Consider the following 19,516-nt stretch of genomic DNA (forward strand, 5'->3'; position numbering starts at 1 on the left):
GTTAATTAATTTCATTCATCTATCACTATCAATTCATTTTTCATGAATTGCGGATAGCATGTAAATGGACTTGAGAAATCCACATTTTTTATGATTAGGCCCTTGTTTCAATTTAATATATTATAATTTAACGAATATACAACTCAAAGCAATGTCTAGTAATGCGGAAATCACTGGCCCTGTGTCACAAGAAGACATAGAGGCTGCGGAAAAATTGAAAAATGAAGCCAATGAATTTTTTAAAAGTAAGTATTATGTTAATTTTATCGGTAAATTAGATATTGGAGTCATGGGGGTCAGTGATTCATGCCGAATTTAAATATTGATCGAGAGAGGTAATTTTTAATTCGCTGACATAACCTCAAAATTTCAGAACAGAATTACAACAGGGCCATCGAATTGTATACAAAAGCAATAGAGAAGAACTCGAAAAATGCAGTCTTTTTCGCGAATAGAAGTATAGCGAATCTACGATTGGAAAACTTTGGGTATGCCCTAAGCGACGCATCGAAAGCAATAGAGTTGGATAGGGCTTACACGAAGGCCTATTACAGGCGAGCGGCAGCTCATATGTCTTTAGGGAAATACAAATTAGCACTTAAGGATTTTGAATATGTAAGTATTATTTTATATTCATTAACTATTTCCATATAAACTTACTGCTCATGCTCTTTGGAGTTGAACCTTCAAACATGTTGTCATAGGGCACTCATGGCCAATGTTTTGTCACTCAGATCCCACCAGTTTTAGCTATGTTTATCAAATAATGTTAGTGTCAAATTACAAAATAACCAATACATAAGTTGTTCATCCTCACCTATCATCCCTCACTGGTGCCCTACCAGTGTAAACCAATAGTGTGTGGTTACCATTCCATTATCACACATAAAAAAAATACATAAGTTGTTACAAGACTTTATTTGAATAATAAATGCCTTACAATCACATTAATTATCTGCCTCTTACCCTATGCTATTAAATGCTAAAGTTCAAAATATCTAGACTGAAACAATTTAGAAGTGTTTGTTTTTTAAATTGACCCAACCAAATCAATTCTAAGATCAAATTTATGTCAAGCAATGTATTACCACTTAACTACAGAGATATTTTTTATTAGGAAGCCTAGGAATGTCAAACAAGGAAACCATTTTGGTAATTTCCATTGAATTAAAAAAAAATTTATAGGTATAACATTTTAGTGATGTTATTATAAATAATCATTATTCGGTAAGGAAAATGTACTCAATAATTTAATATTGCATGTATTTGTAATAGTATTTTTAATCTGTCATCACCATCATGCCTTTAATTATTTTCCTACTATTTGTAGTCATGCATAATGTTATTATAATCTAGTCATAACCTTATATTCTAGATTTAACCATCTTGTCACATCACAAATATTCATAATATATTACATCCTTCACACACATGTTTTTTTAGCTCTTCCTGTTTAATATCCACTTTCAAATGTATCACACTTATAATAATGTGATTTTATCCTAAAAAAAACCAAGAGTATCTTAAATTCTCTCTTCTTATGGATCTTAGATTTGTTTGACTATTCATCATCTTTCTATCCTTATCCCATTTAATTAATGTAAGGGTTAACATATATTTTTATTCATATTAACCAAGCTTTTTCTTTTTAGTTTTATAACCGGCCTGGCCTGGCCTTTTTTGGACTCGTAATAACAATTTAATTTAGGAAGCATAAAGATTCAATCGAAAATTAAATGACTGAAAACCTATAAATGTAATATCACTCCTTTATGTTCAGTCATAAAATAACACATAAAGCTTATGATCTGAGTAATATATAGAAATATAATTAACTAGGTTTTATATGGGAACAGCTGTAAAATTTTCTTTTAATTATATTAAATATATTTTAAATGTTTCTGATGATAATGATGATTGCTGTGTGAACCCGGCATAGAATGGGCCACCCCTTCCATTCCCATGAATATCATAAGAGGTGACTAAGGGAATTTAATAGTTGAGTGGCGGGCAACAGCATCCCTTTTAAACACCACTAAAAGCCTAACTGCAGTTGCCAACCCAACTGCCAAGTGTGGAAACTTCTGGCAAAACCCCCCTTAATAGAGGAGGTCTATGTTAAACAGTAAACAGTTTAAAGCTGATGCTCATTTTAAATGATTTAATACATAATATAATTACAGGTAACCAAAGTTAGGCCAAATGATCAAGATGCAAAACTTAAATTTAGTGAATGCAATAAAATTGTCAAGAAAATAGCATTTGAGAAAGCTATCTCTGTGGACAAAAAGGAGGTCAACATTGCCGACTCAATTAATTTAGATGCTATGAGTAAGTAATAAATTATTTTATATTTCATTAATATTATAACTACCCTCTCCCCAAAGGTTGTCTGAACGACATTGCATTAGGGACAAGATTTGAAATTAATTAAAAAATTTAAATACAAAAGGCGGCTATTGTATTTCTAAGTGCTTTAAATCTTTCTCCTTTTATGCACTCTATTGATATTGGTGCGTTGAAGTATTAATGTTTGTACAAAAGTCGATTGCTTGGGTACCTCATGTTTCAACCATAAAGCAGTTGTGTTTACATGGCTGTGTTTCGGTTTGAGGGGTGGGATATGGCGTGAATTTACTGGGTACAGGAAACACCTGAGTCCTGAGGATTGGCAACGCATGGGGGGTATCATGGGCGAAACAGTATACTCTGTTATGTCCATGGCACTGCTCATGTCTATAGGCGACGGTTACCACTTTCCATCAGGTGGGCCGTCAGCTTGATTGCCATTATAAGTTGTATAAAAAAAAATTGTCCCACAGCTGGGCGTAATATTCCCAGACTGACCAGACTGCTAGGTTCAGGGTTTTATTTAGAGTTATTTCTCGTATTGGAGTATTATTCTTGGTTTCTTTAGTAATTTTTTATGATAGATATAAAAGAGAGTAACATTATATTCTTTGACATGATAAATAATAATAAAATATAATTGATTCATATCAATTATCATGTTCACTGTAATTTGCAATATTGAGTAAAAAATGCTGTTATCTATAAATAAAAGAAAAAAATATTGTGTAGGTCTAATTTGCTACTACTATTTAAACAGTACTGGAATTAATTATTTTTATTACAGTAGGTATAATTTGATGCAACAATAATTTTCTATTTATTAGTTTTTTTTTTTTTTTTATTAATAATAAGTCCACTACTTACCTTAATAACCTATCTATATTAACCATATTCTATGTGTACATAAATTTTTTAACCCATCTCCCATAATTCGAGCTAAAGCGAGAATGGATCGCTCTGTCATCTATGTGAACCAGAGAGAAAAAAGACCTCCTGAATAAGTAGTCAATAACAAAGTTATTAAAATTTTAAAATGTGTCCACATTCTATTTTTCATTTTTTTTTTATTTATTTTCCTTCATATAATTATATTTTCTTCGGCTTTGATTGACATAGTTTGTGGTCAGTACTTGTATATAAGTACTCATATTTATTAAGTAGGTAACTCTCTTATCACACTATCTTAGTTCTAATTCGTTATCTAATCTCCATTTAACTAATTGCTGTTTCTGTAATATGTTTGTTTTTGTATATTTTTACTTACGAGTATAATGAGAATATATTTAATATTGAAATCTATTTTTGCTATGGCTTTAAAATTTTTAATGAATTTTTGTGGTTTACTAAACCATTGGATTCGAAGAGATCGTATGTCCTTATTTATTATATTATTACTGGTTAAAAACATTAATCTATTAAAGAAGCTAATATTCTCGGTAAATTGAAGTTTTCTGAAAAAAAAAAATATAAATGAAAAAAAAATTAGATGCAATACTAATTTGTATGTTGACAGCCATTGAAGATGAGTATGAAGGACCAGCCCTGGAGGATGGCAAAGTGACTTTGAAGTTTGTTACCGAACTCATGGAATTTTATAAACAACAGAAGAGATTACACAAAAAATATGCTTACAAGGTACTTTTATACTAAACAACTATTATTTCGTTAAATTTATTACCACTAGCTATTCACCGTGGCTTTGTCCTTGCGTATATGTTTAGTCTGTATTGAAAATATAGACCCTATTACTCAGAAGTAGTTTAGTACTCCACATTTTAGGTACAGTCCAAAAAAATATAATTCACATGAAATTAATATAATATAAAAAAAAGTCAAAACATATTCCCTTACAAATTTATTTATTTTCTCGGCCTTAAATTCATAATTGCAATACAAAGTAACGTGGTAAAAACCATAGCGTAAACGTAAATAGTAATCTAAAACAATTTTTTGTCTAAACTACTTGTTAGCATAAAATGATCTCTTAAAACATCTCTAAAAGCCTAACTGCGGTTACCAATCCGCCTGCCAAATGTGACCTTAACTACAACAGGTTCATGTTCACTAGTGGACGGTTAATGGCTGAAATAATAATAAAACTACTTATCAATTTAATTTCTGTACCATGATGAGAGCCAAACTAAACTTTTTTTTTTTTTAACAGATCCTAATTGATGTCAAAGCATACCTACAAAAACAACCTTCTCTCATCGACATAAAAGTGCCAGATGATGAAAAATTCACAGTGTGTGGTGATATCCACGGGCAGTTCTATGACCTTATGAACATATTCCAATTGAACGGGCTACCTTCAGAGAAAAACCCGTACCTGTTCAATGGAGACTTTGTTGACCGAGGGTCGTTCAGCGTCGAATGTATCTTCACACTCTTCAGCTTCAAGTTGTTGTTCCCAAACCACTTTTACATGTCGAGAGGTAAGTAGCATGATTTTATTAAACAATCCATACATACAAAAGTGAGTTTAAACTAAAGTGAGTGGACTGAACCAGATGGCAGATTATTTTCCCACAGGAAATGCACTACAACCATATAGTTAGGGGGGAAAGGGATTGTTAGTAATGGAGACTGAGAATCCCATTGCTAGCAATATACCCAAACCAGGTCGACCTCGCGGTTCTCCCTGGAAACTATCATGGTTAATTCCTGATGAATTCATCATGATGGGCTAACTGGCCTGTTTTCATTCTTATCTATCACCCTTCACTGGTGCTCCGCCGGCGTATCCCGTTAGCGCAGGCGGGGTTACCATACCATTTTCACCCATTAAAAAAAACCATATAATTAGCGATTCTTAATATTGACGCCGCGCAATGTATTTAAAATTTTACGATCCACACGACGCGTGATACGTACACTGCGCGCTCTTTGGCGCTTCTTCGTAGGTAGTTTACGTAGGCTTTGTGTCGTTGCCTTGCACATCAGCTAAATCCTCTCATCGCGATAGGATTTTTATACGTGTATTTGTAAAAACAGCCATGTAATTTTTTGGTATTTCGTAATATTTCAATATAAAATATTATTATGTCTTTTTTTATGGCATAATATTATAGATTATAGAATTTTAAGTGAACAGGCAGGGAGAAGTTTGAAATTATTCGGAAAGAATTACCAGAGGGAGATTTTATACAAAAGTCGATTGCTTGGGTACCTCTGTCCCATTCGTGTTTCAACCGTAAAGCAGTTATGTTTGCATGGCTGTGTTTCGGTTTGAAGGGTGGAATATGGCGTGAATTTACAGGGTACAGAGGGATAACATCTGAATTCTCAAGAATGGCACCGCATGGGGGTATCATGGGCGAAACAGTATACTCTGTTGTGTCCATGGTCCTACTCATGTCTATAGGCGACGGTTACCACTTTCCATAAGGTGGGCCGTCAGCTTGTTTGCCATTCTAAGTTGCATAAAAAAAAAATTTGTTAGTAAACGCCAACTTGAAAAAGCCTTTCATAATTTGCTTCATTTTTTTACGTGTTGGTAATAATTCGATTTACGTTTATTCGCTCTATAGAATACAGATTATCATACAATAATTTCACCAATTCATAATTAACTTCAACTCCAATACCTTAATACTTCAGGTAACCACGAGACCCGGGATATGAACCACATGTATGGTTTCCAAGGGGAGGTGACCTCTAAATACACCGCTCATATGGCAGACCTCTTCACTGAAGTCTACAACTGGTTGCCTCTGGCGCACTGTATCAACAATCGAGTACTGGTGATGCATGGTGGACTGTTTTCCAAGGATGATGTTACCCTGGACGACATTAGGAAAGTGGAGAGGAACAAACAGCCTCCAGAGGATGGTGAGTGAAATTGTAGAGTATTCTATATGTTGGTATTCATGTTTTTTTTTTTACTATTAAAAGGTGATATTAAAGCATGTGGCCGTGTGGTCCCAGCATAGAACAGGCCATCCCCTCCTTTCCCGTGGGTGTCGTAAGAGGCGACTAAGGGAGAATGAGAGATGGGCAGCAGCGTCCCTCTTAAAACATCTCTAAAACCTGACTGCATTTGCCAATCCACCTGCCAAGCGTGGCAACTACCGGCAAAACCTCCCAAGGGGGAGGCTGCGCCATTTCAATAATTAATAACCTCATCTCACGTCTTCAAATTTTCCCTGAGTCTTCTACTATCTCCCTAAAAGTCTCAAACGCTAAAACATACACACCCGGAACGTTATCGCCCACGTTGAGAAACTAAAAAATAAATTGTTATTATTTTAAAGTAACAACTACCAGTTTAACTTACGTGTAATTAGGTCAAGAAAGCTCGACTAGTTTCGGGACCATTCCGAACCCTTAATCGTGAGCGGGTATAATGCGTGACTGCGCGCTTCGACCCGCTGGTTTAGTTGTTATTATTACATTAAAATATAATATGTACTTACATAAGGGGGGAAGGGATTGTTAGCAATGGGGTTTGACAGCTCAATCGGGTCAACCTTCACGTGGTTCCCCCTGGAAACCATCGTGAACAATTCTCGTTGATTTCGTCACAATGGGCTAACTGACCTGTTTCATCCTCACCTGTCATCCTTCACTGGTGCCCCGCCAGTGTGTACCGGTGGCGCGGGTGGGGTTACTATTTCATTATCACCTATAAAAAAAAATATGTACTTACGAAACCTTTAACAATAATGTTTGTTTAAAATTACAGGCATAATGTGTGAATTGCTGTGGTCCGACCCACAACCGATGATGGGGCGGGCGCCGTCGAAACGCGGCGTCGGCTGCCAATTCGGGCCCGACGTCACCAACAATTTCCTGCAGCGCAACGGTTTGGACTACGTGATCCGCAGTCACGAAGTGAAGAACGACGGCTACGAGGTCGCGCACGACGGAAAGTGTATCACCGTGTTCTCTGCGCCTAACTACTGGTTCGTAATTGATATTATGGCCTTGACGTTTTAACGGCTCAACACACCGCTTTGTAGGGAAAGATTTTGTCAGTAAGGGGATCTAAAAGCCCTATTGCTAGCAATATACTCTATCAGGTTGATTACCATGCAGTTCCCCCTGAAAGCCATTGTTTTTTTAATGCAACTTAGAATGGCGAGCAAACTGACAGCCCACCTGATGGGAATCGGTAACCGTCTATAGACATGAACAGTATCATGGACATAACAGAGTATACTGTTTCACCCATGATACCCCCCATGCGTTGCCATACCCCACCCTTCACAGCCATGCAAATACAATTGCTTCAAGGTAGAAGAAGAAGGACTTTTCTACAATCTCACTCTACTTAATTCTTGTTGAATTCATCACGATGGGCTTACTGACCTGCTTTCATCCTAACCTAGTAGGTTATCACTATCACTGCTGCCCCGCCAGTGTATAACAATTTCACACATAAAATAAAAAAGAACCCGCTTCAACTTCCAATGGTCACAAGTTTAACCCCCGCACAATACAAACTAATAATAACAAAAACAGGAATTTATCCCTAGTTTCGTCTGGCATCTAGTGCTATTATGCTTTGTTCCCATAATCGTTTTCCATGGCTAGCACTATATCCAACCAGGCCGACCTCCTCGCGGTTCCCGTGGTAACTATCATGGTTAATTCTTGATGAATTCATCATTCTAGCCTGTTTTAATTCTCAACGATCACCCTTCACTGGTGCTCCGCCAGCGTATCCCGTTAGCGCAGGCGGGGTTACCATTCCATTTTCACCAATAATTCACATTGTAGTCTTGTTATGTGGCTTATCTATATGGAAGCCTATGTCCAACAGTGGACTGCGATAGTCTAATTTTAACGTAATATTTATAGAATTTCATAATTCTTATAATATAATGAAACTTATGAAATATTTGCTGTTTACATTTTTGTAATACCATGAAACCAAATACATTTTAATAAGCACCATTCAAAGTTAACTATATTTTTAATATAATATTCGAATACATAATAATCAAATTGAACTTTCTGTCAATGTCATAAGGTTTAATTCGATAAAATATTGCATTAATAAAAAAAAAATATTATAACATTCATTGGGACAACTGTCCAAATAAGAGAAGTGTGTAGAATTAAGTTAATTATACATTTTCGTATTGTTTTCAGTGATACAATGGGTAACCTTGGTGCTTTCATCACAATGACGGGCAAGGATCTCACGCCCAAGTTCACAACCTACGAAGCAGTGGTATGTATATCAATCATTATCATCGTATATCATCATATCAGCCTTTAACTGTCCACTGCTCAACATGAGTCTCCGGGGGGAAAGGGATTGTTAGTAATGAAGACTGAGAATCCCATTGCTAGCAATATACCCAACCAGGTCGACCTCCTCGCGGTTCCCCCTGGAAACTATCATGGTTGATTCCTGATGAATTCATCACGATGGGCTAACTGGCCTGTTTTCATTCTCATCTGTCACCCTTCACTGGTGCTCCGCCAGCGTATCCCGTTAGCGCAGGTGGGGTTACCATACCATTTTCACCCAAAAAAAAAACATGAGCCTCCTTAAGGAGTTATGCCAGTAATTGCCAACGCTTGGCAAAAAAATGTTTTACCGGCGTTGCACAAAAACTACTGCACCAAATTTAATGCAGTTTTCTCTATTGTGTACATTTATCTTGATTCGCCATCTAAAAATAATCTATTTCATTTATTTTCCTACTTCTAAAATCTACGCGTAAATAGTAGCGAACATAAATGTAATGTAATGTAAATTGGACTCTATTCCACGCTTAGCCTCTCATTTGATTCATTGTGCGTATGAATTTTAGCTAGTACAGCCAAACCAGCTCCACCCAAAAGCACAGAAGCTTCCTGGGATCTTCACAGACCTCACGGAGCGACCTCACTATTCCGAGGATTTCTAAACGTTGAGAGGTCACAGCTTCACATTCCAACGTGAACAGCCGTTTCTTCGGCAAAAACAAAGTAGCGTACAAAAGATTAAGTGCCTAATATTTCTGTAAAATTTATTTTAAAAATGTATGTTTTTTTTTTCAGCCACATCCAGACATAAAGCCGATGGCGTACGCGAATTCATTCTTCAGTTTATTATGCCAATGATGAAACAAACTCGCACTTAGCCGTTTCTTTCATAAAAGGGACATAGAACTATTACTTATCACACTTAAAGCAATTACAGTTTTACAACCACAGACTTGTAATATAATGTTACACTAGCTTACTGCCACAATGTCGTTTGCAGTTCCCATTTGCGATCTCAAGCTAATGTGCTGCCATCTATATGTTGTATACTAGTCTTTAATATTTCATCCGATTGCATCGAGTAATTTTTTTGTATAAGTTAAAACGGGTTGTTTATGATAAATGAACTATGTAGCTGTATTACTTTTTTGTATACAAATTTTTGGGCACGTGTATCATATATTTACAGATATACAGGGTGTAAGGGATATATTTCCGGAAGTATATTATTGTACTCCTTAATAATAAAGAGCCATATTAAAATATGAAAAAAATGTTTAAAAATTTCTCAATGTTTTCTCTTCATTTGAGAATCGAACAAAAATCGCAACTCTACCTCAGCCATCGACGTTACTCAATTATACAAAGATAGGTGTGTACAATAAATGTTATATAAAAAAAATACCCATGGTTACATACCACTGTCTCGTCTATCTACTTTTTTTTAAGTTAACTCTGACGTAATTCTTATCTGTCTACGATTGATAGCACTACTCCTGTGGCGTATTTGGAATGTATGACGTTATATATCTTGAAGCATTTATTTTTTATTTATATTAAAAATAAACATGTATTTACAATGCATTTATTGTCAAAAAACATTGAACAAAATATTATAATATCTGATTGTTACCTTCAACATGTTATTTTTTTCCGTTATTATTATTTATTTAAACATTATACACACATTTAGAATAATTGTATCACGCCAATAAATTAATGGCAGAATTAAAAAAAAAAAGAATATTTTATATTCCACCGTTGTCGGCATAATTATTGTAATTTTTTAGTTTAAGCAACTCTTAAAGGTAAGCCTCTTATAGGCTATAATCAAAAAATACTATAATACTATGTTATAACACAAAAATGGCAAATAATAAAAAATATGTTTGAAATACAGTAGAATCACGATTATCCGAATCAAATAAAAACAGGATTATTCCGTATAATCGAAAATCCGGATAATCGATTTCAACATCAAATCGAATCGACTTTAATATTTTTTTCTATTATGTAAAAGGTTTTACATACCTCATTTAGATAATATAATAAAAAAAAATACGAACTATAAATATAATGAATTACATAAGCCCTATTTATCCAATTAATACATAATACCATTTCTAACTCGGTAGTTAGAGCCGTGAAGAATAAGTTCGGATAATCGAATATTCGTATAATTGTTGTTCGGATAATCGAGATTCTAATAATGCAATAGGCATCCTGTATTTAATAAACACATAATAAATTTTTCCAAACACTCGATTCAGTTAAATTCTATATATATATATATAATTATTTTTTATGTATACATAATAATAATTGGATAATAACGTAAATTTAATGTGACATGAAAATCGGTATAGTCTAGCTAGTTTGAGATCGTAAAATTGCAATATAAATGGGTTAACCATTAAAACGATAGCCGTACTATATACTTCAGTATATACGATTCGTCCCCTAAAAACGGAAAACTCCTCTAAACCTATTTTAACTATTAGTTTTTGTCAATGTCTTACATATTGAGAAATTAGCGCGAAAGAAAAGGACAAGACACTTCAATAGCTAAAATAGATTTATAAGACGTTTGAAGTTTTGATAAATAAGGGGATTATTAGAGTTGACGCACGTTATAGTTAAGGTTAGTTAGTTGAACACAGCTCAATGGTATTATTAAATCATTTTTTTTATAAAGTCATGAGCAAAAAATCGACTTCAATCCTAATAAAATTACTATTATACTTCAGGAGAAAATCCTATCGTTTACATATAGTCAATTTGAGGAAAATAACAAAATTCACACAAAATAAAAAAAAAATGTTATTTTTTTTTATTTTAGAGATCAAATATTTTGTTTTCTAAAAGTAAACTTCTTTTTTCAAATTGACAAAAATACTATTTCTTCTCCTTATTCGAAAGATTTACTTCCGATATCAAGTTTGCAGTTCCGATATAAATACAATCTAAAAATTCCCTTCTTTTTAAGTTGGCTAAAAATGTGCTGACGCCATAATTAGTACCATCAGACAATGGTTCTCGTTTAACATCAATCTTAACTTATAATGTGCTTTTACTCTACTCTCCGATACAATGACACGTAGAGCAAATATTTTTCTAAGACAATATACGCAAAATGTACGCTCGAGGCGAGTCTAAAACCTGAATTAGTTCAATTTTTTATTTCACATGACTTCTGTCCTCGACTGTACATTATATTAGAGCCCTCACCGCACGTTGGATCCAATGAATTACAACATGGAACCCGATTCTAAAATGTTCTCTTGTAAATCTGTAAAATTTACTAATATAACAGAGTATAATGGAATTTGTAAAAGGTAATGCTTTTGTAATTTACAATAACACGATACGACACTGTACAATTTTACCGTCACGTTATAACAGGAAAGCAAAGATTTTAACTATAAAAATAATCGAATCGATTTACGTGTCTTTTAGGTGAGATCTACAGTTGGCCTCATCATTGAATCTTCCTGAAATACATATAAGTCAATCCGTTTATTCATTACAGTACAATATAATGTGTAACTTACTTAATTTTTAACAGTAAAAATGTGTCCACTTGTGTGGAGATTCTTTTAGATTTTTTTTTACCAAGATATCGTCATGCCAAATTAATACTAACATTTCACTGCTCTATTTATCGTGGGGATTTAATACCGATATCTAAAACTATTGTATAGTGTATAAAAATAAACATACGGACACTCATCTAAACAGTTTTAAATGCATCGTATTTAAAACGGAGCGTAGACGATCTTTCGACTCTTCGATCAATCTTATGATCAAACTAACGGTTCTATTTTCAAAATTGTTTAAAAAAAATAATATTTTAAACGTAATTACTAAGAAGGACAATTTAGAATTGGGTTCGTTGTATGTACATTTTCCAAATGTTTCATTGTTATCGACGCGCGGTGCTAGTGGAACGGCGAAGCAATGGATTTGCGACTGCATATTACTTGTACATTCTAGTTTTAAGGCGTAGATATGTTATTTTTATTATTTACAATTATGTATATCATATTGTGGCAAAATTACATTATCCAGATTAAGAATAGATATTTGATACACTGAAGTTCTGTTAACCGTATTGTTCAATCTGAAGTGGTATGTAAGAAAATGTGTTGTGAATAGAAAGTGGGAAGTTGTATTATTGCTCAGTTTTATTATTGACGATATATTAAAGTGTTGTCTTCCACGGACCATACCCGAGTGACTCAATATAGGGAACTCTATATCCATACGTGAATGAATTTTTTCTCGGCAATTTTCAAGCTTAGAGGGTGGGGAACGGGCAATTGCCCAAGGCGGCAAAGTTAAAATTTCAGACCATGAACACTGCCTGTTTCACATAAAAGAGAAATGATCTTTAGACTTGTCTATAAGCTCTTTTAAATCGTAATTTTTTTACAATTTTACTACTGCGTTCATAATATTATCTGCTGGGAAGAATCCACAAGAAACTAAATTATTATGTACAAGATAATTTTACATTTGCATGGATACTGTGACTATAAATTAGCATTAAGTTCTATTTATATGTATTATTAAATGAAAAATAAACAAACAAACACGAGCAGACCAGTGCCCACAAGCAGTACCCGTTCACGAGTATGACGGATGAGCCAACCATCACTGCGCTCAATTTAATATTTTAGGGAACTCAACGACTCGGCCCATGACGCCATTGCCATCACACTACATACATATTTAAATAATCAAAATCTATATCCCGTCCCATCAACTGTTAACTCTCCATTACTGTACATAGGTCTCCCCCATAGGGGGGATCTTACTAGTAGTTGCCACACTTGGCAGGCGAATTGGTAATCGCAGTTAGCTCCCTTAGCTGCCTCTTACGACACCTACGGAAAAGGAAGAGATGAGCAATTCTATGCCGAAGTAACACGACCAAATCTACACACAAAGGGCAATTTCTGTTATTTTGCTGAATTTTATTTATTTATTTATTTAATTACTTATTTCAACATAAAAATATACAATGACAAGTGAAATACAGTAACATAAATACAGATTGAAAAATACACATAAAGGTACAAAAGGCGGTCTTATCGCTAAGGCAATCTCTTACAGACAATCATTGGTTAAAGGAGAACAGATAGAAGTGAGTAGGTGGCGCAAGAGTGAATTAATAATTTTTCGTGCATAAAATACAAAAACCTGTAATGCACAAAAATATCAAATACTATATATAATAATATAATGTATTAAACTACTTACTGTAACAATATATATATATATATATATATATATATATATATATATATATATATATATATATATATATATATATATATATATATATAACATTCATACAAAATACATAAACATACACATATAAATACATACATAGCACACACAAGGAAATCTGACAAATCTAGTCCAAAAAATTATTTGAAATAAAAATTTTTTTTTTTTTTTTTCTCTTAAATGACTATTAGAGAGAGAGAAAGAGTGAGATGTAAACTCCACTAGGCAAATTGAGTCACGTGGGTTCCCCACAAAAGTAAAACTAAACAATGTTTAATATTTATTTCACATGATGAGCTATGTTTCATTATATTAATATTTTCAAATGACTATGATTTTAACCAACAATATAGTAAGTTATAAAAATCTCGAACGTCAAATTAACCTAGTTTAACTATTGAAGTGTTTTAGTCTCTTACGATTTTAACATTTAAAATTAAATAAGAGTTAAATCACACTAATAGTTAAAATAGATTTATTGTATGTGTAATTTATGTATTTATAATTACAAAATAAAAAGCATCGGGACTGATTCTGGAATATCAAATATTGTCAAAATAATTCATTCATTTTAAAAATATAAAACCAAAAATAACGACAGAGTTTTTCGGTATAAAATTATATCACAAATTAATGAATTTTAGATATATATTAGTAAATAATGCTATAGTATTCAAAGAATAGTGGAATTCTGAAATGGTTATGTTTAAAATTAAAGATACATTCAGAGGATGAACTTTCAGAATCTTTCCCATTGCCTATTTTATGACGAACAAATGTATACTACTTCAAACTTGTCCAAATGTGATATTCTTTAGTGGATTTTGTGTAGTGAGCATTCGACTTTGCTCAGGGAAAACGCCGCTCTTTTAAATAATTTAGTTTTAAGACACGAGCAGATTACAGATTGGTTATATGCTAGAAAATTTAACTCGAAATTTAACTAGAAAATTTAACTTGAAAGTTAAATATCTACATATTTAACTTTCGTGCCATACTTTTTTTTTGACTACAGCATCCTGAGCATACAGAGGTCTACGATATGAACTACATGGTCCATAAACACGACAAATCGAAAAGAGAACTCGATAAGTGCTTTTAAAATAAAAAAAAATCCACAATTTTCATGATACATACTAATAAGTACTTAAATAATGCAATAATTTTCTACCATAGCTACATCACTATCAAAAATAAAAACACTAAAAAAAATATAGTTTCAAAACAATAGGTTGACACTTTTATTAGATTATAGAGTAGGTACTATTACAGATAAACCTTAGCAAACTAGTAAAAAAATTTATACGATTAATCGTCGAATTCAATCGAATACGACGATTAGTACTACTACTCGATTCATAAAAAACGTTATCTATAATAAAAAAAATTGTCTATTAATCTGTCATCTGCTCGAGTCTCTAGATGGCCGTTCATAAAATAAGTCATTGTATATTATTGTTTTTAGTTTTTAACTTTAATTTTCTTATCTAAGGCTAAACACAGGTTATCAACTAGAGTTTATCATAAACTTCCTAACACCCTATCTAACAGATATTGTGTGTATTTCTTTCGACAAATATCTCATTATTTCAGTTTGCTAAAGAAAAAACTACATGATAACTAAACACAAACGAGATAAACGAGAATGTCAATGAACAAATTGTCGTGAGCCATGCTTCTAAATATCCAGTGATGGTAAACGTTGCTGTAAAAACAACGTTAAATGCATATATGTTTGACATAATATATTAAAAAAAATAGTCCAATCCAATTCAAAATTAATATGGGACCATACCGAAAGAAATTTTCATTTAAAAAAAAATATAATATACTCCTAATTGGCAAAGATATCGTATAATATTTCTCAAAAATATATAGTCCAAATATTAACCTTCCTCGTTTTTAAATGGGTAATTTATACATGAGTGCGTCATCTTTGACGTCTATTCGATTTAATCCCAATTAGATTACGTCGAATCACGCCCTGCAACTTATGTCATATCAATAATTGTAAATTTAATAGAAATTGTTTACAATGCATAGACATACACCAGATATTAGTCCGGTTCTACGACGGCACTACGGAGGCAGACAACGGACAATGGTACGACCAATTTTAGCCCATATAGATCCCTATATGATAACAGAGAATGATAGAACAAATAGACTACCAACAAAATAGTCCGTCGATTAAAAGCAGTTATTGTCCGCGGACTGAGAATAGTATTGTTTACAGGGTACAGAGGAATAACACCTGAGTCCTCAGGAATGGCAACGCATGGGGGGTATCATGGGCGAAACAGTACACTCTGTTATGTCCATGGTACTGCTCATGTCTATAGGCGACGGTTACCGCTTTCCATCAGGTGGGCCGTCAGCTTGTTTGCCATTCTAAGTTGCATAAAAAAAAAAAGAGTAGTATACTCGTCGCCTTAACTTGATAAAGGCCATCGCAAACGATACATGTTTTCAATAAATGTTTCTTATCATATTCTAAGCCTTATCCTTGCAATTATATGTGTGCGTTTTAGCATACAATTGTTTTCTTTATTAACGAAAATGTACTTCGAAGTTTATCCATCGTCTGCGTGAACCTTTTGTGTCACATTTAAGTCGAAACACATATTTTATGCACGGCCCCACACAAATGAAATGTATTGTCGCCATCTGTCGACGGATTTTAGTTTTATTATTTTTATTATTGTAGAACAAATTTTTATTTGCCACTGTACATCACCAGATGTCGAAGTTTTTTTTTTTTTTTTTTAATATTAAATGTATATAATTGATATGTTTTATTTATATCATACCTAACTCTAGACGTTAATCACATTTGACAATTTTTTTTAAGTAATCATTAATACCAAAGTAGGAAATTGACTATTTTAGCTACCCTTCTAATGTTTGCAAACGTTTTAAGTATCTAATTGAACTGACATCACAATCGTGACTTTAAATAATCTATATTTTCAACGTATTTATGGTGATATCAACGAATCAATCCTACAAAGAGACTCACTACATAGATACTTCCTTTTAAATTATTCTCTACGAATCTTCATCCCAAGTACATGTATACTAAGTTTTATGACGCCTGGTTAAGGCGCTGAGAGGTAACAAATAACCTGACACATTTATAATACTATCGTTTACTTGTAAGCAAATGTTCCCTATCCCTTATCACAGTCTGTATTTTATGCCCATATAGTACCTATGTACCAAATTTCAAAGTTTTTTTTTATTGGATGAAAATAAATATAAAAATAAAAACCCCGCCTGCGTTAACGGGATACGCTGGCGGAGCACCAGTGAAGGGTGATAGATGAGGATGAAAACAGGCCAGTTAGCCCATCATGATGAATTCATCAGGAATTAACCATGATAGTTTCCAGGGAGAACCGCGAGGAGGTCGACCTGGTTGGGTATATTGCTAGCAATGGGATTCTCAGTCTCCATTACTAACAATCCCTTTTCCCCCTAATTTCAAAGTGGTTGACGCCAACAGATAACAAAGAAATATTAATATTCACATTTATATTAGTAAGTACTAACGACCCCATCCGACTTCAAACGTGTTACTTTTGGATGTATTGTAATATAATTAAAATATCTAAATACAATGAGATGTGTATTAAAATTTAATAGGTAATTTAGAATTAAACAATAATTTGTAAGTATTACAGGCTTAGTTGTGTCTCTAGTTTTGGTAGCTCATACATATTTCCAATGTGAACGCCTTGTAACATAAATCTTTGTATAAATACACTTCAAATACTTCTCATGGGAAGTAGTAACCGCCACCTATATATATATATATATATATATATATATATATATGAGCTCCCTGTCGAGATTTTCCTAGAGACTACAGTGTGGCGTTCTTCAAAAAGAGTTTTCGATGGGTGAGAATGAAAGGGTAATGACCTGCGCTATTGGCTGGCGTAACACCAGTAAATGGTGATAGGAGGAGGAGCATAAAAAAAAGCCCATAATCATTAATTCCACAAGAATTAATCACGACGATTTCCAAGAAAAAACGCGTGGATTTCGACCTAGAATATATTGCTAGCAATGGGACTATTAGCTCCCCATTATTGATAGTCCCTTCCCCTAAACAAGTTAGTTAATCCATCACGACGAATTCCACTAGAATTAACTACGAAAGTTTTAAGGGCGAATCGCGTGGAGGTCAAAATTGATAGAGTACTTTACTATCATTGAGGCTGAGAGTCTCATGTTACCACTTTCTCCATCTCTTCAAGAAATGTATATTAACGTTTCTTCACGATCGCCAACAAGCACGTAATACTCGTAGCGTTGCAGGCATCCATATGCCACAGTGACCGTTTACCATCAGATGGGCTGCTTTTTATCCACTTCCGTAGTATAAAAAAAAGTTCGGCTTATTCGTTAGGCAACTGATTAAAGGCCCTCCATTGACAAAGATCGCCCCTCGACATTTTTTTTCGAAGAAATTTCCTTGAAGTGAATATTATATTAAAAAAATTGTATCTAACAAATCCCGAAATTTATTGCCTTATTTTTCATTTCATCAGTCATATTTCAATATATATTTTAACGTATTTCAAGTTATTATATGTAAATTAACCTTATTAAAGCCTTATAAACCTATATACAAATAGTTTAGTTATTGTATTGTTTTTATCTCTAATTTCTCAATTTGAAAGAAAGTGACGAAACAGTGTAATAGTTAAAATAAGTTTGTAGAAGTTTTTAGTTTTATGAGTTTATTTTTTTAGTTTATAACAGATTTTTTCGTGTGTGACACACACGATTCAGTATGAATTATGAACAATAAAGATTTTACAATACAATACAGATACGATTGACTATAGGCGCCGACATTGTCTATCGGACCCTATCTATATAAACAGTGGCATTCACAATGCAATATATACTCTGGCGCTCATGACTCTCCTTATCCTATCTTCATAAGTCTTCAGGAGTGCCTGAAGACTTAAATTTCATCACATTTACATTTCATACATACTCGTAAATGCAATTTACAGCTGTACTTTGAACCTCAAACATTTTCATTTTCTAAATTTATCAAGCATATCATAATATAGATAGGTTTCGTGAACATATGTAATTATATTAACTATTATTATTACTTATAGAATAAAATTGTTAAATTTGTATATTTTTGTTTTATTTGTTAACTTCTCATAATGGTAATTTCATAAATTTTCTCATTTCTCATAAATTTAAAAACACAAATATAATTCGAGAAATGCAAAATTTTAAGACAAAGTCTTAGCCCAGTATTTGATTAAAATATCAGTACCGCGGGAGAGAAGGGATTGTCAGTAATGAGTTCAGTCTTGTACTACTAGCAATATATCCTCTCAAATCGATCTTCACATGGTCCACAATAAACAATTTTTTTTTATACAACTTAGAATAGCAAACAAGCTGACGGACGGCCCACCTGATGGAAAGTGGTAACCGTCACCTATAGACATGAGCAGTACCATGGACATAAGAGAGTATACTGTTTCGCCCATGATACCCCCCATGCGTTGCCACTCCTGAGGACTCAGGTGTTATTCCTCTGTACCCAGTAATGATGTTAGTTCGTCCTAATCGTTTCATCCTTTTTTGGTGCCCTGTCATATTATCATAGGCGTATGCACCACTCCATTTTCAT

At 33.4% G+C, this 19,516-nt stretch overlaps 1 protein-coding gene across 1 annotated transcript; it reads left to right on the forward strand.

Annotated features, from left to right (window-relative positions):
- The first annotated feature begins 5 nt into the window (after positions 1-5).
- LOC113510477 (serine/threonine-protein phosphatase 5) lies at positions 6-16,634 on the forward strand. Its single transcript, XM_052900453.1, has 9 exons — positions 6-245; positions 374-615; positions 2,184-2,331; positions 3,866-3,987; positions 4,517-4,787; positions 5,953-6,183; positions 7,037-7,256; positions 8,449-8,530; positions 9,349-16,634. The coding sequence occupies exons 1-9, from the start codon at positions 152-154 to the stop codon at positions 9,409-9,411; spliced, it is 1,473 nt and encodes a 490-aa protein (XP_052756413.1). The 5' UTR covers positions 6-151; the 3' UTR covers positions 9,412-16,634.
- Positions 16,635-19,516: the final 2,882 nt, after the last annotated feature.

The sequence above is a fragment of the Galleria mellonella genome, unplaced genomic scaffold (genome assembly GCF_026898425.1).
Source record: "Galleria mellonella isolate WM207_F2 unplaced genomic scaffold, CSIRO_AGI_GalMel_v1 utg65, whole genome shotgun sequence".
Classification (NCBI taxonomy): Eukaryota; Metazoa; Arthropoda; class Insecta; order Lepidoptera; family Pyralidae; genus Galleria; species Galleria mellonella.